The sequence below is a fragment of the Neoarius graeffei genome, chromosome 6 (genome assembly GCF_027579695.1).
Source record: "Neoarius graeffei isolate fNeoGra1 chromosome 6, fNeoGra1.pri, whole genome shotgun sequence".
Classification (NCBI taxonomy): Eukaryota; Metazoa; Chordata; class Actinopteri; order Siluriformes; family Ariidae; genus Neoarius; species Neoarius graeffei.
The window spans coordinates 49046443-49068970 of record NC_083574.1 but is presented as its reverse complement, the minus strand read 5'-3'; the positions used below and the strand labels follow the sequence as shown (position 1 = coordinate 49068970).

Genomic DNA, 22528 nt, shown 5'->3' with positions numbered 1-22528 from the left:
AACTTCTAGCATGGTCAGCTGCACAAAACCACTAGATGATAAGAGCTGGGCTGTACCTGTATGACTTGGCTGTATTTGACCACCTCGCCAAGCAACTTCTTGTTTTCCGTATCATTCTGTTTCTGTTCCAGTTCTGCTGCATGCTGGGTAATGTAGGAGAAAATCATTAGCTACTAAATCACGAGTAAGCAGGGCTATAGATGGTTTCTATTCCCCAATCCAAATTATCTTTTCAGCCCACAGCAAAACAAAAAGTCAAATAAATTCCATTTTCAATTTCCAAAGCCTGAAACTAGACACGTGGGGGGTGGGAAGAAAAATCACCCTTTTTACAGTCTTGATGAACTGTATTTTTACAGCATTCAGCAGATGCAACTCCAACAAGCAATGATCAACGAATGCCATTAAAGCTAGACTGCCTTTCAGATTTTTCAAGTGTAGGTCATAAAAAGAATTTTCCCTGACATACAATTATTTTTGTTTAGTGGACCGAAAGCTACTGAATTCAAATCACAGACTTCCGATTTTATAAGTTCTTTTTAATAGAATATTTAATAAATTTAGGGCCACGTGGCCCTAAATTCTCCACTATTTTTTCCTGCTTCACCATGACCCAATTCAAGATACTACGTCAGGTATCACGTGGTGGGCTTTCCCAGTTCACCCAAGGCATTGTGGGATACAAATTTGAAACAGGAGTACGTGAGTGTGCGAATGAAACGTGGAAGACCGACTACAGTAACTGAAAGCGAGAAGAAAAGGCATTATGTTGTGAAGGAAAAGTAACGCAGGACCAAACTAATAAATATCGGCGGTCAGAGAGCATCTCGATGTGATCAACTGTTCATTTAGCGACAGAATGATGTAACTGGGTGGCACGGTGGCGTAGTGGTTAGCACTGTCGCCTCACAGCAAGAAGGTCCTGGGTCCGAGCCCAGCGGCCGACGAGGGCCTCTCTGTGTGGAGTTTGCATGTTCTCCCCGTGTCCGCGTGGGTTTCCTCCGGCGTTCCAGTTTCCCCCACAGTCCAAAGACATGCAGGTTAGGTTAACTGGTGACTCTAAATTGAGCGTAGGTGTGATTGTGAGTGTGAATGGTTGTCTGTGTCTATGTGTCAGCCCTGTGATGACCTGGCGACTTGTCCAGGGTGTACCCCGCCTCTCGCCCATAGTCAGCTGGGATAGGCTCCAGCTTGCCTGCGACCCTGTAGAACAGGATAAGCGGCTACAGATAATGGATGGATGATGGAACTGTCAGTGCACGGTCAAAGGTAAACCTATAGATAGCAGTAATGCAACACTCTGGATGCCAGCTGCCGTAAAACCCAAAAGAAGAAGGTGGTAAACCTGCGCATGCGCACATGGACTTCCTCTGTGTGCTTGACTGTGCGAAGCGAGCGATTTCATGCACATTATTTGCTCGGGAATCCTCTCAAATTAAATAACTTCCCAACCACAGAATGGCCCTTTTTTTTTTTTGGAAATACTATAGAAATAAACATATCACAATGACCAAATTTCAGAGGGAACTAAATTTCACTGATTTTATGAAATCGAAAGGCCGTCTAGCTTTAAGCTAAAATCCCGATTTACTTTAGTTTACAGTTTCTCTTAAGTAACATTATGTAAGACTTTGGAATGTTGTCACTCCAGGAGTGTAGAATTATACTAGTGTTACTGCAAACTACTTTCTGTATTAAAAAAAAAAAAAAAAAAAAAGCGTCATTACTTTGCTTGTCCTTTTCCGGTGCACTGAGAATAGGAGCACTAAACAAGTAAATAGTATAGACACCGTGCACAGACATGCTATTTACTACTCTAATATATGTGGTTGAGGCCCAAACCAGAAATTTGCTGACGTCATTGAGGTATCCTAAGCATTACAGAAGACATGCTATTGTACGGTACACACCACATGAGTGCCACTGAGCACTAGGTGAAAGAGCACAATGTCTCTCCTTTAACAAACAAACAGTTTTTCTTTCATCATCGTTCCTTTTGTACTTTATTGTGATCGTTGCGTTTGTGAATATCTAACCTAACCTACAGGTGATGCAGTCTGTGCAATCAGAACACTGTACAAATTATTACTCTAGCAAGTTAATAAATAGAAAGCTAGCTGGCTAATGCTAGCTAACGCACAAGGCCTTGTTGAAGGGGAAAAGCCGGAGTGAGTTTGCAAGCTGTCTGCAGGCCAGCTATTAAACAATGCACTTTTAACAGTCTACAAAAAGAACCTGTCTAAGCAGTGCAAATGTGAATACAGGTAGTCGTCAACTTACGTTTGGTTACGACTGACCGGTCGTAAACCGATCTGGTCACAAGTCGGACTATGTTAAATGAATGCAAGTATATTGTGATGTGTAATGATATTGTAATCATCTTAAAGTCTTATTTTATCAACATTTTCTTATTTCATTACCTTGGCTCATTATTTGGTTTAAGTCAAACACTGCATACTCAGGGGTGAAAGTAACTTTTATTTCTTGCTGGTATATTATTTTGAGTCATAGTGCGCGTGCACAGCGCACGCCGAAAAATACACCTAATTATTTATTATTGTCTACTTATCAAGCATTCACTAGGACTTCTTATCACTCAGTAGTACTAGTATAGTACTTTATCACACTATCACTCTTTCATCCACCTGTATCAGTTTTTGATTATAAATAAATTGCAAACACATCATTTCAACAATCATTTTAATTACTTTTTTTTAGCTGAACAGTTGAAAACTAACTTTTCATTTTGGACACAGAACAGTGTAACAGAACAGAAAAGTGAAAGTTACTTTGATTACCAGCTACGCACGTTATAGCACAAGATCTGGTTAAGCCGCACGCGCGCTGTAGCTCACTCGTTGTTTGTCCAGCGAAACACTGCACACATAATAGAAGAGGCTGGATGCAGTGTTGCCAGATTGGGCGGTTTTAAGTGCATTTTGGCGGGTTTTGAACATATTTTGGGCTGGAAACCGTCAGCAGTATCTGGCAACGCTGGCTGGATGCTGGGCGCTGCCGGGAGCTGGGCGAAAACTGTCGTACGCTCAGCTAGGAAACACTTGCCAGTCATAACCAGACGGTCGTAAAGTTGATCGGTCGTAAGTCGACGACTACCTGTATTTGCTTTTAGCCACACACATGCAAAATCGTTCCAGCCCGTATCTTGCAGTTGTTCAGAGCATCACTTGTACATCCTCAGCAATTAACTCTACACATCTGTATAGTGCAATACCAATGTAAACAGTCATAGCAAGCATTGTGTGTCAATCTTTATATCCACGATTCTAGACAGTTACTGAATACCAACACCATCAAAGTCAGTGTTTCAATTTTAAAAGCCTCTCAAGTACCTGCAATTTCTTAAAGAGATCCTCCTCTGGATTGGTTCCTTGCTTTCCATGTTTGGCTTTCCAAAACTGCTTCTGTGCAGAGTACCGGTTCATCGGACATACCTTAAACAGGCAATCTGAAGAACATAAAGGAAGAACAACCTGAAACCTTTTGAAATACACTGAAAATAAACTAGATACCTGTGCAGGTCTGAGCTCAGCCTTTGCCTGATTGGGAGATAGAAGCTATGGTACATAAATAGAAAAAAATAGCCCAGTCAGAAATATGTAGACGCCAGGATTGAACTCAATGTTGCAAAATCTGTTCCTTTCCTGGACAGCGATTTAGACTGCTAAGCCATGGAGGATAACATTGTGAACTGAGGTTATGTAACATAGCACTTACATAGTCAGTACGCAGTGGTGCTACACCACGACTGAGGAATCGCTACCTGAGGCTGGCACGCCAATTACATTCTTAAACACGCTCAAACTCGGTTGAACATACACATACAGACAGGTGCCTCTATAGGCTTCAGCCAAAGGATAAGCCAAAAAAAAAAAACTACTTTGTTACATGGCCCAGCAAATAAAGACAAATTATACATATAAAAATCTTGTTGTCGGCAGCTGTCCATTGCTAGCGATGATGATGACTGCTTCATTAGGGTGCATAGAAATGCATGAGGCCCACACCAGAGCAATAGAGTCGTCCACAGCGGTGGCACAAACAGGCGCCACAGGGCTTTCTTATTCTCCTTTCCTAATGAAGTGCCTTGCACAGTGAAGTAAGACAAACAATGTCATGCCCCCATCGTGTTGTCTCTCTGGACCTCCAGACCTGATGCCAAGTGGTGCACAAAAGTGCCACAGACCTGACGGGTATGGAAGTTGCCCCGCAGTGACAACTGACTTGCCGAGTGATGCCATCCGTTGGCCATTTGAGTGGCTCTTCCACATGCCATCTGGTGATGTGCCATTGACCCTGTTGGGTTCATCTGCCACATTGCACTGAAAAGCACCCTGCTGCCAGAGCCTTATTAGTGATGTACTATTTAACCCATAGCTGGAATTAGGGATGTTAACCGATGACCGGTTGACCGAATCAACGTCAACCGGTTAATTTTTTTTTGGTTGTCGGTTAAAAAAAAAAAAATCAATTGTTTTGAAGCTGCCGATTTTGGAGTGGAGAACCTGGAATTCTGTGTTGTAAATGCTTGGGGCATGCCATGCGGTGTAAGGACGACAGCTGACAAATCAGAAACACCCATTCAGTCATGTCCCGCCCCAGTTGAAGACAGCTGCCACTCGGTGAAAGAAAAGTCTCAGTGTTGGATTACATTTTACTACGATGTTAACCAGGTACGCAACATCAAGGAAATTCTTGACTATCAAAGAAACAAGAACATGGCGCATGAATGAAGTCGATGGTTGATTAGTCTGGTGAATATTAATGTCAACGTAATAATAATACACAAGATCTGAACTAAAACCTGGTTACTCACTGATGTTACTTAGCATCAGACAGTTGCTATATTAGCTTAGCAGCTAATCAGCTCAGCTCCAGCTATCCCATTCCCAATGGCTGTGCACAATTAGCAGCCATGTAACCGTAATATCAGTAGCTGGAAAACAATTGCAGTACGAGGTCTCTGTGTCTCACTTCGAAGAAAAGTGCCTAGTCCGTAGCAGTATGCAACATCAACACACAGCCTACTGCAGTTAACTGTAAACACCAGGGGCCGTATCGCTAAAACGTCCCATCTTCAATGAAAAGTTAAGATGGGACAAGTGTATGATAGGATTGTTTTCAATAGGCTACTCAATGCAAGCAGCGGTAGTGACTGAGCTAAAGCTTGCCGCTTAGAAAATGACAGCGATTTATTGAGAACATGTTCACACTGATATTTTTAATGCCAAGTTGCAACTTAACAAAAGTGCGTGCCCCTTGCTGACACGGCTGCAGACACAGACCCGGGTGGAGAAGGACAAGGACGAGGGGTCGAGGGGGGATTTCACGCTTCTCACGATGTCTCTAAGCTGGAGCCATTTGTCCTCTGCTCCAATACAAACCCCTCGACATCAGTGCCGCGTTTGACTAAATGTTTTGCGCTGTAGAAAAGGTAATGTGAGTGGAGGGCAGCGACTGGGACTGAATGTGCGGATGCTCGCGGTTAGATTTAGAATAGATTCTAATAATTCCAATTCTAGAATTTTAAACTCATAGGTTAACCGACTTTAACCGGGTAATGAGGCTCAGTGGTCGGTCAAGATTTTTTTTAGTTTTCGCCATCCCTAGCTGGAACCCAGGCAGGTACTACCACTCCGGGTCAGAGGTGACCTGGGAGCAATGGTGATTAAAGGGACTCCACTTTTCCCAATACTCAAGTCCTCCTGGACCCGAGACTCACCACCGGTTGCAGTTTAAAGTCATACCCAGGACCATCATCAGCACATAAATCTACCAATAATGCAATCATTTCAGAATCAAATTACAATCAAGGGCGGCACGGTGGTGTAGTGGTTGGCGCTGTCGCCTCACAGCAAGAAGGTCCTGGGTTCGAGCCCCGTGGCCGGCGAGGGCCTTTCTGTGTGGAGTTTGCATGTTCTCCCCGTGTCCGCGTGGGTTTCCTCCAGGTGCTCCGGTTTCCACCACAGTCCAAAGACATGCAGGTTAGGTTAACTGGTGACTCTAAATTGAGCATAGGTGTGAATGTGAGTGTGAATGGTTGTCTGTGTCTATGTGTCAGCCCTGTGATGACCTGGTGACTTGTCCAGGGTGTACCCCGCCTTTCGCCCGTAGTCAGCTGGGATAGGCTCCAGCTTGCCTGCGACCCTGTAGAACAGGATAAAGCGGCTAGAGATAATGAGATGAGAAATTACAATCAAGAGAGTTATAGCATTGTTTCCTGACTACTGTATGGGCCTAATAGGCTGCTAAGCTCATATGGGTGTGTATGCTTAAGTGTCAAGGAGCACTAGAAATCAGCACACTGTTTTTCATGTCAAGGACAATATCAGATTGGACAAAGCAAGTGATTGTGTGATTTATTTATTTATTGGAGCTTTAAAGACAAGGCCTGCATGATTTACCTCTGAACTTCTTGGGTGGATTTGCAAGATCTCCAGCCTCAGGTTGTACCACACACCTGTCATCCACCAACCTGCAGGAAGAAACAAACATTGAGACTTTAGAAGCTGGTTCATTTTTTCCATTTAATAGTCTTCATGTTTAATTTCTTTAATATTTATCCAAATGTTTTTATTTGAAGTAGGAGTGAGCAGTCTGATGATCTTATATTACACGGCATTTAGCAGACGCTCTTATCCAGAGCAACGTACAACGAGTGCAAAAGTCAGGTACACGACGTGCTGAACTTCTAGACAAGAAAGTTCTAGTGCCAACAATACCTAGTGTAATATTCTGTTGAAGTATTAATACTCGTGGATGATCTTCACTTGGCACATGATCTGGTTTTCAGAGGAATCATACAAATCACATCAAACAAACAGCGCTGTAATCTAACTTTCATACTTTACATGAACAAAGCAAAGGCGTGATTGGTTGTGACACAATCAGGACAACGCTCAGTGTTGAGCATTGTCAACACGTTATACGTGCAATTTATTTTGGAAACAAAAAGACAGCATGGCAGACGAAGAACAGCAGCGAGTGGACAGATATCCTGAAAGAAGCATTGAAGGGGTGGAGATAGGAATCCCTTCTGATCAGAAGGGAATCAGAGTGAAAACAGAACGCAGAGATTTGCGAGTTGTGCCCTTAGCCTTGAGTTAAAGTAACAGGCTTTATATCCAGGCATCCGTATACACAACTAATCATGTGATCACAGGAGTTCAACTAAATCGGTGAGGAGAATTGCTTTTCAGATCATGGATCACGATTCTACCTCAAATAAATAAATAAAAGTATGCTTGTTTGGCCAGATCGCCCGCCCCTATCTGAAAGTCACTTCTAAATGAGACAGAATACAATTTGTGCAGGTGAAAGTTAAAAGCTTTGCTTGAGAGCCCATCACTGGCTATCTGGCTTATGTGAACTCACCATCTTCAAGTCATAAGCACAGAACCTTAAAGTGCATATCACGGGTAAATTCAGGAGCAAGGTCAATGTAATTCTCCTATTTTATATTAAACTTTGGTCAAATATCTGTAACATTCTGCATTCTCTGCAATTTTTTTTTTACCTTGCGCAATACCAGAAAAATTCAGTTGAAATCAAGCCATTTGAGGCGAATTGGTCCGCCTCTGAAAAAACTTTGCATTTGGATTTCCCGGCAAACATTGATTTTCGTGACGTCGCGTACGGGACGCCTCCCTCTGAATCCTACGTCAGCGCTGGTTTGTTTATGAGAAAACGACCTGGTGGTTTTCTGCAAATTTCTTCAATGTTATCGCGTAATTATTAAAATGGTTAACAGATGTATCGTAGGAGGGTGTAGCAACACCAATCATGGTGGGATTAGTACTCATCGTTTCCCAAAAGACCGGACAATGAGAGAGAAATGGGAGCGCTTGGTCTACACAGGCTGTGCACTGAAACCGTGTAAGCTCACACAGCCTGCTGGCGCTTCCGCAGGTGACGTCACGAATCTGGCTCCAGACTCCCTTGGGATTTTTCCAGACGCGTTTTGTCATTTTATTTTTTTCTGCTGTAGACAAATGGCCTTGTGCAAAATTACCCTTCTGGATGAGTGTGTAAAGGGACATACTTTCATATTATTAAAAAAAAAAAAAAATTGGTCTAGAATATGCACTTTAAAGGAACAGTCCACCGTACTTCCATAATGAAATATGCTCTTATCTGAATTGAGACGAGCTGCTCCGTACCTCTCCGAGCTTTGTGCGACCTCCCAGTCAGTCAGACGCAGTCAGACGCGCTGTCACTCCTGTTAGCAATGTAGCTAGGCTCAGTATGGCCAATGGTATTTTTTGGGGCTGTAGTTAGATGCGACCAAACTCTTCCGCGTTTTTCCTGTTTACATAGGTTTATATGACCAGTGATATGAAACAAGTTCAGTTACACAAATTGAAACGTAGCGATTTTCTATGCTATGGAAAGTCTGCACTATACTGACAGGCGTACTAACACCTTCTGCGCGCTTCGACAGCGCATTGATATCTGAGCTCCGTATCAATGCGCTGCCGAAGCGCACAGAAGGTGTTAGTACGCCTGTCATTATAGTGCGGACTTTCCATAGCATAGAAAATCACCACGTTTCACTTTGTTTCATGTCACTGGTCATATAAACCTATGTAAACAGGAAAAACGCGGAAGAGTTTGGTCGCATCTAACTACAGCCCCAAAAAATACCATTGGCCATACTGAGCCTAGCTACATTGCTAACAGGAGTGACAGCGCGTCTGACTGGGAGGTCGCGCAAAGCTCGGACAGGTACGGAGCAGCTCGTCTCAATTCAGATAAGAGCATATTTCATTATGGAAGTACAGTGGACTGTTCCTTTAAAGAAATACAGTACTCCAACCTAATCTCGATCCCCAGCAACACACAATACACTTAGCATTGATGACACAAGATGTTACTATATATAAAAAACAAAAAACAAATTCAAACCGAAAATCGTTGCACTCCACTGGTGAAGATCTTCGCATAAGACCAATTTTATGCCCAGATTTTATCACAAATACCTTTGACTAGGCATAACAATTTATGATTTGATTCAATTCAGAGTGCCGAGTTCTGCCCAGGTCAGACGGCAGAAAGACGCATGCTGCGACCTGCGATCAGTCGGGTGGCGAGTGGACGCAGGCGTTTTGCGCCAAATCCTTTGTTGTGGTCAGACGTTGTAACAGTCGAAATTGTGAAATGTGCCTTTAAGACATGCTGGTGTTCCCTAGAGAGGCAGCATTATCAGCTCACACTTGTGTTTTGTGTTAGTTGAGCCGTGTACCTTGCTGGAAATAGGTGTCTGTTAATGAGCTTCTTTTCTTTTCGCTCCTCAACTCAAGCGTAACGTTTAGGGAATGTGTGACCTCTATTTTCTTCATGTATGATAAGATAGAGCCGTTCAACCAGGCATGGTAAGGTTAAAGTGTACACAGCAAATTTTTAGCGTTAAATCAACTCTGAGAGTCAATTTTAACACTATCCTGGTGTTTATTTTGTCCCAATCTCTGCAGTGTTAATTTAACACTTCCTATAGTTAAATCAACTTTTTACAGCGTCGTTTCAACTCTATATTTTAACACTTTTGCTTAACGCTGGGAAATTAACTCTGAGAATTTTGCTGTAGTAAGTTAATAAACTGTGAGTATTGTGGAAGTCCCAGAGTTCATGTGAACATGCGTTTTTGCCTTCCTCTTTTCTTCTCCACACACTCCAAACTACTTCAACCTGCGATTGGTCGCTCAAGCGTTGCACAACCGCCTGCCTCTATATGCGTCAATCTGATATTTGCACCAATTGAAAGCGAATTGCAGCTGAAATGCAAACAGATCGTGATCCACTTGCATCAACCTACCTCTACTAAAGACCCTCTGCAACACTCTGCCATTATCTGCGTCGTTGTGCGTCGACGCAAGACCAGTCTTCCGTCTACCTGCGATTTTGTTATCGCAGGTAGACGCAAGTAGTTGAAAACTAGTTGCAACCTGCCGTCTGACCTGGGCATTCACAATTCAGTTTTCCCACAATATTTTTGGAAAAAAAAAAAAAGGAAATTTTATTGCCAGAAAAGCAACATTTATTTTCCTATTTATCAACTTACACTACCGTTCAAAAGTTTGGGGTCACTTTGAAATGTCCTTATTTTTGAAAGAAAAGCACTGTTCTTTTCAATGAAGATCACTTTAAACTAATCAGAAATCCACTCTATACATTGCTAATGTGGTAAATGACTATTCTAGCTGCAAATGTCTGGTTTTTGGTGCAATATCTCCATAGGTGTATAGAGGCCCATTTCCAGCAACTATCACTCCAGTGTTCTAATGGTACAATGTGTTTGCTCATTGCCTCAGAAGGCTAATGGATGATTAGAAAACCCTTGTACAATCATGTTAGCACAGCTGAAAACAGTTTAGCTCTTTAGAGAAGCTATAAAACTGACCTTCCTTTGAGCAGATTGAGGTGGGGTTTACATTAGACCGTATCAGTGGATCATCAGATTAATGTTTTTAAAACGATTAGTGTGCACACAGCAACGGCAATACACGATTCGCGTGCACACAGCAACGCCAATACACGGATACGCTCGGCTCCGCAGGCATCCTGCGCTCCAAATCACTCCGCCCTGAACAGTGAGTGCCCTCTGGAGGGTGCGCACTCCGGCCCTGCGCAGCTCACAGAGCGCGCGAGTGAAGTGCACAAGCAGTGATTTGGGACTGAGCCGCTGTGTGTGTGATCCTAGTGCATATCGGGCATGTGCGTCACTTACCACTTGCAAGTGGAAGGATGGCAAGCCTAAAGACAATCATAACTACACAATGGGCAGTATTTGCATCAGTATTTGCAGTATTTTCATACTTTTATACTCTTTAATGAAAGGTGATACAAGGCGGAAGTCCGCGCCGTTTTTCAGCAGTCGCGTCACATGACCAACGCCAGCGAATCAGGAAGGTGGATGTCACAGTGACGTTGTCCAATGACGATGCCAGCTAGAGCTCAGCACAGCGTATCCGCGTATTCTCAATGTTTACACAGCACCGGACCAGACACGATCTGGATTGAATACGTGGACCCTGGCGGATTCCCGTTTCCCGGCGTTTCCAGGCGTTTTAATGTAAACGGACAGTGCATCCGCGAAGAAAACGAGACAGATACGGTCTAATGTAAACTTGGCCTGAGTTTCTGGAGCATCACATTAGTGGGGTCGATTAAATGCTCAAAATGGCCAGAAAAATGTCTTGACTATATTTTCTATTCATTTTACAACTTATGGTGGTAAATAAAAGTGTGACTTTTCATGGAAAACACAAAATTGTCTGGGTGTTCCAAAACTTTTGAACGGTAGTGTAAATATTCCTTTTGTGAAAGAAAAATACCCTTTTGTTTCATTTTCTTAATAACCAACAATACTTCTTATTTGCTCACATTTGTAAAGGTCGGAGTAAAACATAGGACTACAGCAGGTCTTTCCACATTATAGAAAACATGCCACTGAAAGCGACACCACCCATGTTTTTTTTTTTAATCACACCACACTTCTATCCATTTCAAATTACCAGCCATTCCTGCACCCAAATATCAAAATGTGATCACCCCATGCCATCGAAGTTACAACATTAACACTTCAGCATGGGTGCAAGTATAAAATTTTCAAAAACCTGAAAAGCCTGACAAAGTCAGACGTGCATAGCGCAGCCATGCGGGGGGGGGGGGTTTACAAAGGGAGGTGAGCCCCCCTTAGGGCTCGAAAAAACAATTAAATTACAAGTTAAAATGGTTGTCTCTCATGCAAACAAACATTTATAATATTAATAGTTATATGATTTGCATATTCACATCAAATGTTTAATACATTATCAATTCATCTGAAATAACATTTCCAAGTATAAGGCTTGATATTTCAAAACATCTAGCAACTACTAATTTAAATGTTGAAACAACCATTTTTAATATGCTTTTGCTGCGATACCTTTTTTACAATATATACACAGCTTGAGTTAAAATAAGGGGCCACGTGTCTTGATGTGGGCGGCATGGTGGTGGAGTGGTTAGTGCTGTTGTCTCACAGCAAGAAGGTCCGGGTTCGAGCCCCGTGGCCGGCGAGGGCCTTTCTGTGCGGCGTTTGCATGTTCTCCCCGTGGGTTTCCTCCGGGTGCTCCGGTTTCCCCCACAGTCCAAAGACATGCAGGTTAGGTTAACTGGTGACTCTAAATTGACCGTAGGTGTGAATGTGAGTGTGAATGGTTGTCTGTGTCTATGTGTCAGCCCTGTGATGACCTGGCGACTTGTCCAGGGTGTACCCCGCCTCTCGCCCGTAGTCAGCTGGGATAGGCTCCAGCTTGCCTGCGACCCTGTAGAACAGGATAAAGCAGCTAGAGATAATGAGATGAGATGTCTTGATGTCCTCAGAAACTCCTAGATTTTAGCAAATAACAAGATTCAGCTTTTTCCATATACAAAAATATCTATATTTCATAATCCATTAGGGTCATTTCACGTCAATTCAACCGGGGCCTGCGCACTTAGGTCTCAAAAAATTCTGGAAAAAAAAAAAAAAAAAATCACCAGATGTACCCATGTTACCTAGGAGAAACGCTGTAAATTTATTTGAATGTAAGATGTATACTTTCCATGTTACAGCCAGTTTTACTGGGGGAGGGGGTGTCGATTTTGTTCAGACTTTTTTTTTTTGTCAAAGTTCACAAGCCCATAGCTCAAGAACTAAACCATGCAGGAGGCTCAAATTTTGCATGCTGGTACGTAAATAGGAATAGTATGTAGCAAAACTGTCATTTTGGGTCTGGATGATCCTGCATGGTCATAGCACTCCCTCAAAGGTGATCAAAATTTTATTGGAGTTTTTGGCTGCGCTCTGTTTAGGCCTTCAGAAGACATGTTTTTACCCAACATAGGCTCTTGATTTTTTTTTTCCCTTATTGAGATAAGTAGAAACACTCTCAAAAAAAGCAATAAACAGAAAGGAAACTCTATCAGCGTTTGAACAGAAGACCTCAAGTCTGACAAATCATTTTGGATGTCGTTTTCAGAGCACCGTAACACCTTGTGGGAATGTGCGCAGATTTTTAAAATATTTTTTCTCTTGGTTCTCCATGATCCCTTCTTTTTAAAAACACCAGTTTGGCTTGTCTTACTCAAATCTCTCTTTTTTATTTTCCACCCTGAACATGGGCAAAATGCACCATTGAGAGCAATATGTTTTCTATAACATTAATGTAAAGAGTAAATAACCAAAGGCCAATTTTGCCCTGATATGATGACCTGAGAGCGCCTGTGCAGGGGTGGAGGGATCCTTTTCAATTTCAGTGATTCAGTGATTTTAGGGGCACCTGTGGTTACTCTCAGTAGTGGTCCTGTGCACCTCATTTGTCCGAACATGGCCTGATGGAGCCAACGTGATCACCTGAAGGTACCTGAGTGGAGGTGGGGTAGAGGCCTTTTATTTCAGTGATTCCAGTGGCACCTTAGGTTAGGACAAATGAGGTGCACAGGACCACTACTGAGAGTAACCACAGGTGCCCCTAAAATCACTGAATCATTGAAATTGAAAAGGATCCCTCCACCCCTGCACAGGCGCTCTCAGGTGATCATATCAGGGCAAAAAAAACATATTGCTCTCAATGGTGCATTTTGCCCATGATCAGGGTGGAAAAAAAAAAAAAAAAAAAAAGATTTGAGTAAGACAAGCCAAACTGGTGTTTTTAAAAAGAAGGGATCATGGAGAGTAAAGAGAAAAAATATTTTAAAAATCTGCGCACATTCCCACAAGGTGTTACGGTGCTCTGAAAACGACATCCAAAATGATTTGTCAGACTTGTGAGGTCTTCTGTTCAAACGCTGATAGAGTTTCCTTTCTGTTTATTGCTTTTTTTGAGAGTGTTTCTACTTATCTCAATAAGGGAAAAAAAAATCAAGAGCCTATGTTGGGTAAAAACATGTCTTCTGAAGGCCTAAACAGAGCGCAGCCAAAAACTCCAATAAAATTTTGATCATCTTTGAGGGAGTGCTATGACCATGCAGGATCATCCAGACCCAAAATGACAGTTTTGCTACATACTATTCCTATTTACGTACCAGCATGCAAAATTTGAGCCTCCTACTAGAGCCCTGCACTCCCGCGGGACCCGACGCAAAGCAAATGAAAGCTCATTGTGGGCGCGGGCGGGAGGGGGAGTGCACAATGTGGGAGCGGGTGGGAGAGATGATAAGCTGCAGTCCCGCTAACTAAAAACGTGTTTAAAATAAAATTTATAAATTATTAATTTATGTCTATCATATATAATTTGTGCTGGATATTTTATTTGGCATTAATAAAAACATTTTAAGATGCCTAAATTTGCGGATGTGGTCTAATCTCGCATACGTTTCCGATTCCTTTCCGCTCTTACGTGTTTGAGATCTCCAATCATGGCAGAAGAGCGGGACGCATCAAATTTGGCTTAACGGTCATTTAATGGTGAAATGCCGTTCGCACTGTCAGCCAACTTCAGGTTGTTTCTCTGAATTCCGACAATAAACGAGACCATCCGAACACATCTGAAAACATCGTGGTTTGAACTGTGTTGGTTCAAATCAACTTGGTTCAGACCAAGTTGGTACTACAGCTTTGGGAAACAGTCGTTTTTTGGATGTTAGTTTAGTTCAAACTTGCATCGTACCATATTGGTTTAATGCTAACTTGGTTGGTTGTTTGGGAAACGCACCCCTGAACGTGAGCTGTAGATATTTATGCTCAAATCCACTCAAAGTAGGGGGCGGGACACCATCACGCTGTGTCTTTAAATTATATTAATTTCTTATAGGCCTACTTGTATTTCCTAGAATGCAAATGTGAGGAGTGACATATAAGCTATGTGCAATGTACAATATTCTTAATATCCACTGTAGATGTTGGTAGGTGTGTTGGGTATCTCTGTAAAGCCTCAGCTGCGCATGCCGCCTGGCAACGCGCACCCTCGCTACGTGCGCTAGGTGAAGGATCGGTCAGTGGAGAGCTCAGCTAAGCTCAGCATGTTTAATTCCCCAAGCCAATGACAAGAACTTTCGTGAGAAATAACGTGAACGTCTGCATCATGCGGGATTTGCGGGCGGGAGCGGGACAAAATATGGCAGGCGGGAGTGGGACTGAAAATCATAATTCTTTGCGGGAGCGGGACTGCACAATGCGGGAGCGGGCAGGAGCAGGATTGAAAATTCTGTCTCGCGCAGACCTCTACCTCCTACATGGTTTAGTTCTTGAGCTATGGGCTTGTGAACTTTGACCAAAAAAAAAAAAAGTCTGAACAAAATCGACACCCCCTCCCCCAGTAAAACTGGCTGTAACATGGAAAGTATACATCTTACATTCAAATAAATTTACAGTGTTTCTCCTAGGTAACATGGGTACATCTGGTGATTTTTTCAGAATTTTTTGAGACCCAAGTGCGCGGGCCCAGGTTGAATTGACGTGGAATGACCCATTACTGACTACAAATGAGTTTTCAACCTAACAACCACATTAGAAAAGATGATAAAAAAGCTAACAAACTTATTTCAAAGACCTACCTTACTTTTATTTAATAATTGAAAGGTAATCAAATGTAAAACAAAACATTTATAAAAGCAGATACTTGTGATGAATAATTTCAATTCTAGAAGAAAGCACATTGCATTTGCACATCACACAATATCAGATGACAATTTCAATCATCAATAAACATTTTGAATTCACTTATTACTACATAGCACAAATATCAGAAAAGTTATTAGTCTCCTCGGCGTGACTTTTAAGTCCCTTCTTCCCGCTGGAGCCGTACTTGATAGTCTTTGAACAGCAGTCACAATACGCAACTCCCGGGACGTCTGGTTTTCTCAGCCATATTTCCCATTTGTCACCGTTTTTGTCACACTCGCTTAACCATTCCCATCTCCATTTACAACCCCGATTCCAAAAAAGTTGGGACAAAGTACAAATTGTAAATAAAAACGGAATGCAATAAATTTACAAATCTCAAAAACTTATATTGTATTCACAATAGAACATAGACAACATATCAAATGTCGAAAGTGAGACATTTTGAAATTTCATGCCAAATATTGGCTCATTTGAAATTTCATGACAGCGACACATCTCAAAAAAGTTGGGACAGGGGCAATAAGAGGCTGGAAAAGTTAAAGGCACAAAAAAGGAACAGCTGGAGGACCAAATTGCAACTCATAAGTTCAATTGGCAATAGGTCATTAACATGACTGGGTATAAAAAGAGCATCTTGGAGTGGCAGCGGCTCTCAGAAGTAAAGATGGGAAGAGGATCACCAATCCCCCCAATTCTGCACTGACAAATAGTGGAGCAATATCAGAAAGGAGTTCGACAGTGTAAAACTGCAAAGAGTTTGAACACATCATCATCTACAGTGCATAATATCATCAAAAGATTCAGAGAATCTGGAAGAATATCTGTGCGTAAGGGTCAAGGCCGGAAAACCATACTGGGTGCCCGTGATCTTCGGGCCCTTAGACGGCACTGCATCACATACAGGCATGCTTCTGTATTGGAAATCACAAAATGGGCTCAGGAATATTTCCACAGAACATTATCTGAGAACACAATTCACCGTGCCATCCGCCGTCGCCAACTAAAACTCTGTAGTTCAAAGAAGAAGCCGTATCTAAACATGATCCAGAAGCGCAGACGTCTTCTCTGGGCCAAGGCTCATTTAAAATGGACTGTGGCAAAGTGGAAAACTGTTCTGTGGTCAGACGAATCAAAATTTGAAGTTCTTTATGGAAATCAGGGACGCCGTGTCATTCGGACTAAAGGGGAGAAGGACGACCCAAGTTGTTATCAGCGCTCAGTTCAGAAGCCTGCATCTCTGATGGTATGGGGTTGCATTAGTGCATGTGGCATGGGCAGCTTACACATCTGGAAAGACACCATCAATGCTGAAAGGTATATCCAGGTTCTAGAGCAACATATGCTCCCATCCAGACGACGTCTCTTTCAGGGAAGACCTTGCATTTTCCAACACGACAATGCCAAACCACATACTGCATCAATTACAGCATCATGGCTGCGTAGAAGAAGGGTCCAGGTACTGAACTGGCCAGCCTGCAGTCCAGATCTTTCACCCATAGAAAACATTTGGCGCATCGTAAAACGGAAGATACGACAAAAAAAGACCTAAGACAGTTGAGCAACTAGAATCCTACATTAGACAAGAATGGGTTAACATTCCTATCCCTAAACTTGAGCAACTTGTCTCCTCAGTCCCCAGACGTTTACAGACTGTTGTAAAGAGTAAAGGGGATGTCTCACAGTGGTAAACATGGCCTTGTCCCAACTTTTTTGAGATGTGGTGTTGTCATGAAATTTAAAATCACCCAATTTTTCTCTTTAAATGATACATTTTCTCAGTTTAAACATTTGATATGTCATCTATGTTCTATTCTGAATAAAATATGGAATTTTGACACTTCCACATCATTGCATTCCATTTTTATTTACAATTTGTACTTTGTCCCAACTTTTTTGGAATCGGGGTTGTATTTCTAGACATCTTTTCTAATTCTTTTGTATTGGAGCCTTCCGATAAAAACTTCATTTTGACATATTTTGATCAGCAACCAGAGGCAAAGCACGTGGATCTGTCGCAAGGGAGGGAAGTGAAATAAGGCTTATTATAAAAGCTGAAGTTTCATTGGATGGCAGTTAAACAGTGAGCCAATCAAAAGCACCGTTCTAACTTGCACCAAAAGAAATGGCGACTCACGGGAATAGCTGTGTTGATTTGGTTGAACAACGTGCTACGTGCGTGAAACATGATATATCACATGTATAACACCGTGAAACAACAGGCTAGTCAGGACCGCTCGTCGGTGAGCGGCGTATAAATTGAATGAGGTTTGTGGCGAAGACGAGATGAAACGATTTGTCTCGTGCAGAGACTGTACCGCGGTAGCCCGGTAATACGCTGAGAGTGAGACAGTGAGAGGGCCACCCCCGAAAATCTCAACAGATTTACACGATTTGGGAAAATGACTTTTTCAGAACCGAAAAAACCGCCGCTTCCGGCACATGCCGGAAAACTTGCACCCATGCTTCAGCTCTGTTTAAATAGGAAGGGTCACCAACTGAGACAGACATAGAGAATCAAAGCAAATACTGTACAATACGAACTCATAACCCTGAGTCAATGAACTTTTCAGCGCTTTCAAAAGGAGAACCAAAAAGGAATTATTTTCGATCTGTTCATTAACCAAGCATTTTCACACAGAATTTCTCACACAAAGTCACAGAGGAAGGCAATCCGTTACAGCGGTCTGTGCCCTGATACTGCCAATGTACGCACATCAAGGGATAAAAATTTGGCCCAAAATTATGACTGCTAGGCAAGTCAAGGAGACGGATTGTGGTGTGGTCTAATTGCTCCATCCACCCGGGTCTTGCTAACTGATGAAACCGCACAACGCTCTCATATGCCAAAGGAAGTCAGTCATTTCTGCACAGCTTTGATAAAGCAAATGTGGGCCAACACTGACCATGAGTTTCCTCATAGAGTCATATCTCTGGCCTTTCAGTGGCAGTGAAGCCTCAAATGACTCAAAGCACAGGGCTACTAAAGCCTCTGGAGGGGGTAAGATAATATTTTATTTTATTAATCATTCATTCATTTTACCAGTCACAAATCAAGCATAGGCACAATATCTTACAACAATTTTAAACTGATAGAGTCCCAGTTCAGGGATAGACAAAAAGTTCATCACGGTCCTAGTCCCACATTTCCGCTGCCCAGAAACCCAACAGACAAAGCTAAAATGGCAGTTAATGTACAACCCCGATTCCAAAAAAGTTGGGACAAAGTACAAATTGTAAATAAAAATGGAATGCAATGATGTGGAAGTTCCAAAATTCCATATTTTATTCAGAATAGAACATAGATGACGTATCAAATGTTTAAACTGAGAAAATGTATCATTTAAAGAGAAAAATTAGGTGATTTTAAATTTCATGACAACAACAACAACAACAACAACAACAACATCTCAAAAAAGTTGTGACAAGGCCATGTTTACCACTGTGAGACATCCCCTTTTCTCTTTACAACAGTCTGTAAACGTCTGGGGACTGAGGAGACAAGTTGCTCAAGTTTAGGGATAGGAATGTTAACCCATTCTTGTCTAATGTAGGATTCTAGTTGCTCAACTGTCTTAGGTCTTTTTTGTCGTATCTTCCGTTTTATGATGCGCCAAATGTTTTCTATGGGTGAAAGATCTGGACTGCAGGCTGGCCAGTTCAGTACCCGGACCCTTCTTCTACGCAGCCATGATGCTGTAATTGATGCAGTATGTGGTTTGGCATTGTCATGTTGGAAAATGCAAGGTCTTCCCTGAAAGAGACGTCGTCTGGATGGGAGCATATGTTGCTCTAGAATCTGGATATACCTTTCAGCATTGATGGTGTCTTTCCAGATGTGTAAGCTGCCCATGCCACACGCACTAACGCAACCCCATACCATCAGAGATGCAGGCTTCTGAACTGAGTGCTGATAACAACTTGGGTCGTCCTTCTCCTCTTTAGTCCAAATGACACGGCGTCCCTGATTTCCATAAAGAACTTCAAATTTTGATTCGTCTGACCACAGAACAGTTTTCCACTTTGCCACAGTCCATTTTAAATGAGCCTTGGCCCAGAGAAGACGTCTGCGCTTCTGGATCATGTTTAGATATGGCTTCTTCTTTGAACTATAGAGTTTTAGCTGGCAACAGCGGATGGCACGGTGAATTGTGTTCACAGATAATGTTCTCTGGAAATATTCCTGAGCCCATTTTGTGATTTCCAATACAGAAGCATGCCTGTATGTGATGCAGTGCCGTCTAAGGGCCTGAAGATCACGGGCACCCAGTATGGTTTTCCGGCCTTGACCCTTACGCACAGAGATTCTTCCAGATTCTCTGAATCTTTTGATGATATTATGCACTGTAGATGATGATATGTTCAAACTCTTTGCAATTTTACACTGTCGAACTCCTTTCTGATATTGCTCCACTATTTGTCGGCGCAGAATTAGGGGGATTGGTGATCCTCTTCCCATCTTTACTTCTGAGAGCTGCTGCCACTCCAAGATGCTCTTTTTATACCCAGTCATGTTAATGACCTATTGCCAACTGACCTAATGAGTTCCAATTTGGTCCTCCAGCTGTTCCTTTTTTGTACCTTTAACTTTTCCAGCCTCTTATTGCCCGTCCCAACTTTTTTGAGATGTGTTGCTGTCATGAAATTTTAAATGAGCCAATATTTGGCATGAAATTTCAAAATGTCTCACATTCGACATTTGATATGTTGTCTATGTTCTATTGTGAATACAATATCCGTTTTTGAGATTTGTAAATTATTGCATTCCGTTTTTATTTACAATTTGTACTTTCTCCCAACTTTTTTGGAATCGGGGTTGTAATGCAATAACAAATTAGTTAGCTAGTTATGTGCATTAATCTAGACTAAGGGATGCAAACAAGCATGGGATCATGCAGCACAATCATGTTTGAGGCCAGTTGTTTCAGCTGTGAGCTGTGGCATTCTGTTCTCCCACTGAAAGTAAAATATATTACTTGAATCTGGTTTACATACTGGATTTGTTCTTCTCTCAATATGTTGCGGAACCTACCAGTCAAATAACAAAAAAAAAAAAACTAATATCCCAAACACAAGACCTGCTTTTCCAAGGCTCCCAAGCTGGCCCTCGACTATACAGATGACTTGCCACCATGTGATCAAAATGTGAGCGTCCGCCATGATGGTGGATATACAAAGCAACTAGGATGGCAGGTGCTGAGAGCGTGTCTGTAAACAATGCTGAATTCTCAGTAGTACCACGATTTGAACGGTCAAGCGAAGATAGAAGTGTGGTTTTGACCCATATTATTTAAAAAAAAGTCAGGTTTTTCTGAAGATAAGATGCTTCAACCAACCATCAAGTATAAATACAGGTCATTTCATCCCATGACCATTTCGTCCAAAGCCTTTTTCATACGCACTATCAGTTATTTCATATTTCAGGTATTTGTTTGTTCAAAAAAAAAGGAGGAATTCTCAATGGAATTTGACCGAACCAAAACACGTTTTTGTAAAGCAAATGAGTGCCATAGTATGGATCATGTTTAGAGATGAAAGTGGCGCAAAGAAAAAAACCCCCTGAACTTTTGAAAGTCAAACTAAGATTGGGGGGGCGGGCGGGCACCGTCCCCCAAAAATATTTTAATAACATAACACGCAAAACCCTGCATTCTAGTACTTATTTTCACAAAAACAAGTTATAACTTTTAAGCCTTTTTCTTTCATGTACATTCATGATTAACATGTCAAAAATATCAAATTTAATTCCCCTAGTTAATGAGTAATTTTCAGGAGTGCATTTAGAAAACGCGGTGATTTTCCTGCTACACAGTTCATTACTTTGAAAAAAAAAATCAGACAGTTGAAGGTAAACTCAGCAAAATCCCAAAACAGTGCTGTTAAAAAGTAAAGGTCTGTTAGAGTTTCTAAAGCTTTCAGGTTTCAATGTTGGGGACATTGAGCCTCGTTTATCAATCTTTTAGTAGAGTTGTGCGTTTGCAGAAGCTAAAGTGAACTAAACATTTCCAATTCATATTTATGCGAGTTGAAGCCAATTGTTTACATTAGTTCGTACTGTCTGTAAATTTAAACACACCAATGAATAACAAATTTCTCATGTAAATCAGGGGCGTAGGGTGTGTGGGTGTCACACACTGACTGGCAGCCTGAGTACATTATGTAACAAAAAATAAATTACCATTGCTAGTTTTAGGCAGCTTAGAAACCGGCTCTTCCATTATTGCTGTTTGTCCTCGTTTTCTTGATGTTAAGTTTTAGTGCCGTTTCTAGAACACAACTTCGAAGCCACAAAATGCAACTTTGATGGGAAAAAATATATAATAAATTGCTGACCTCTCTTCACGTCGAAAGGAGGAGGAAAGTTTTGCTTGTTTTGACACGGCGAATTATTAACACGAGGAAATACTCGTAATTCGCAACTAAAAATACTGCAGCTACACTGGCAGCTTGAACATGCTTTCTAGTGCGATTGTGTTGCGCTTGCGTAGAACGGTATCAGTCCTGCGCGCCCTAGCACGTGCACCTGAAGGCTACGGCGAGCTACGGCACTCGCGCCGTTAACAAATACCCTGTCCACTCTAGGGATTTTGTACCGATACGAAACTACTTTCGTACCACAACATCTGTCCACACTAGCAACTATACCGGTACTGTATCGGTATAACTGTATCGGTATGAAACCCACAAATGTATGGGTTTCGTACCGGTACAGTATCGGTACTGTAGCACTTCGCTGTAGTGTGGACAGATGAAGCGGTTCTGTATCGATACAAATATAATGCGCATGCGCAAAGTCACACACCTCAATCGATGTCTTCGCTGAATAAAATAGTGAAGAACGGAGATTCGTTTGTTTCTTTCTCAACTGCCTCGCGCGTTTTATACAATTCGACTGAATAAATGACCACCAGAAATACAGACTGTACA

General features: G+C 42.0%; 1 protein-coding gene across 1 annotated transcript in view; it reads right to left on the bottom strand.

Annotated features, from left to right (window-relative positions):
- Positions 1–22528, bottom strand: part of itpr2 (inositol 1,4,5-trisphosphate receptor, type 2) — a 245517-nt gene that overhangs the window by 188770 nt on the left and 34219 nt on the right. Inside the window, exons 2-4 of the mRNA XM_060923767.1 lie at positions 6423–6493; positions 3351–3466; positions 57–143 (exon numbers count right to left, since the gene is read on the bottom strand). Of these exons, the coding sequence (XP_060779750.1) occupies positions 57–143; positions 3351–3466; positions 6423–6493 (274 nt within the window). The remainder of the gene's footprint in view (positions 1–56; positions 144–3350; positions 3467–6422; positions 6494–22528) is intronic.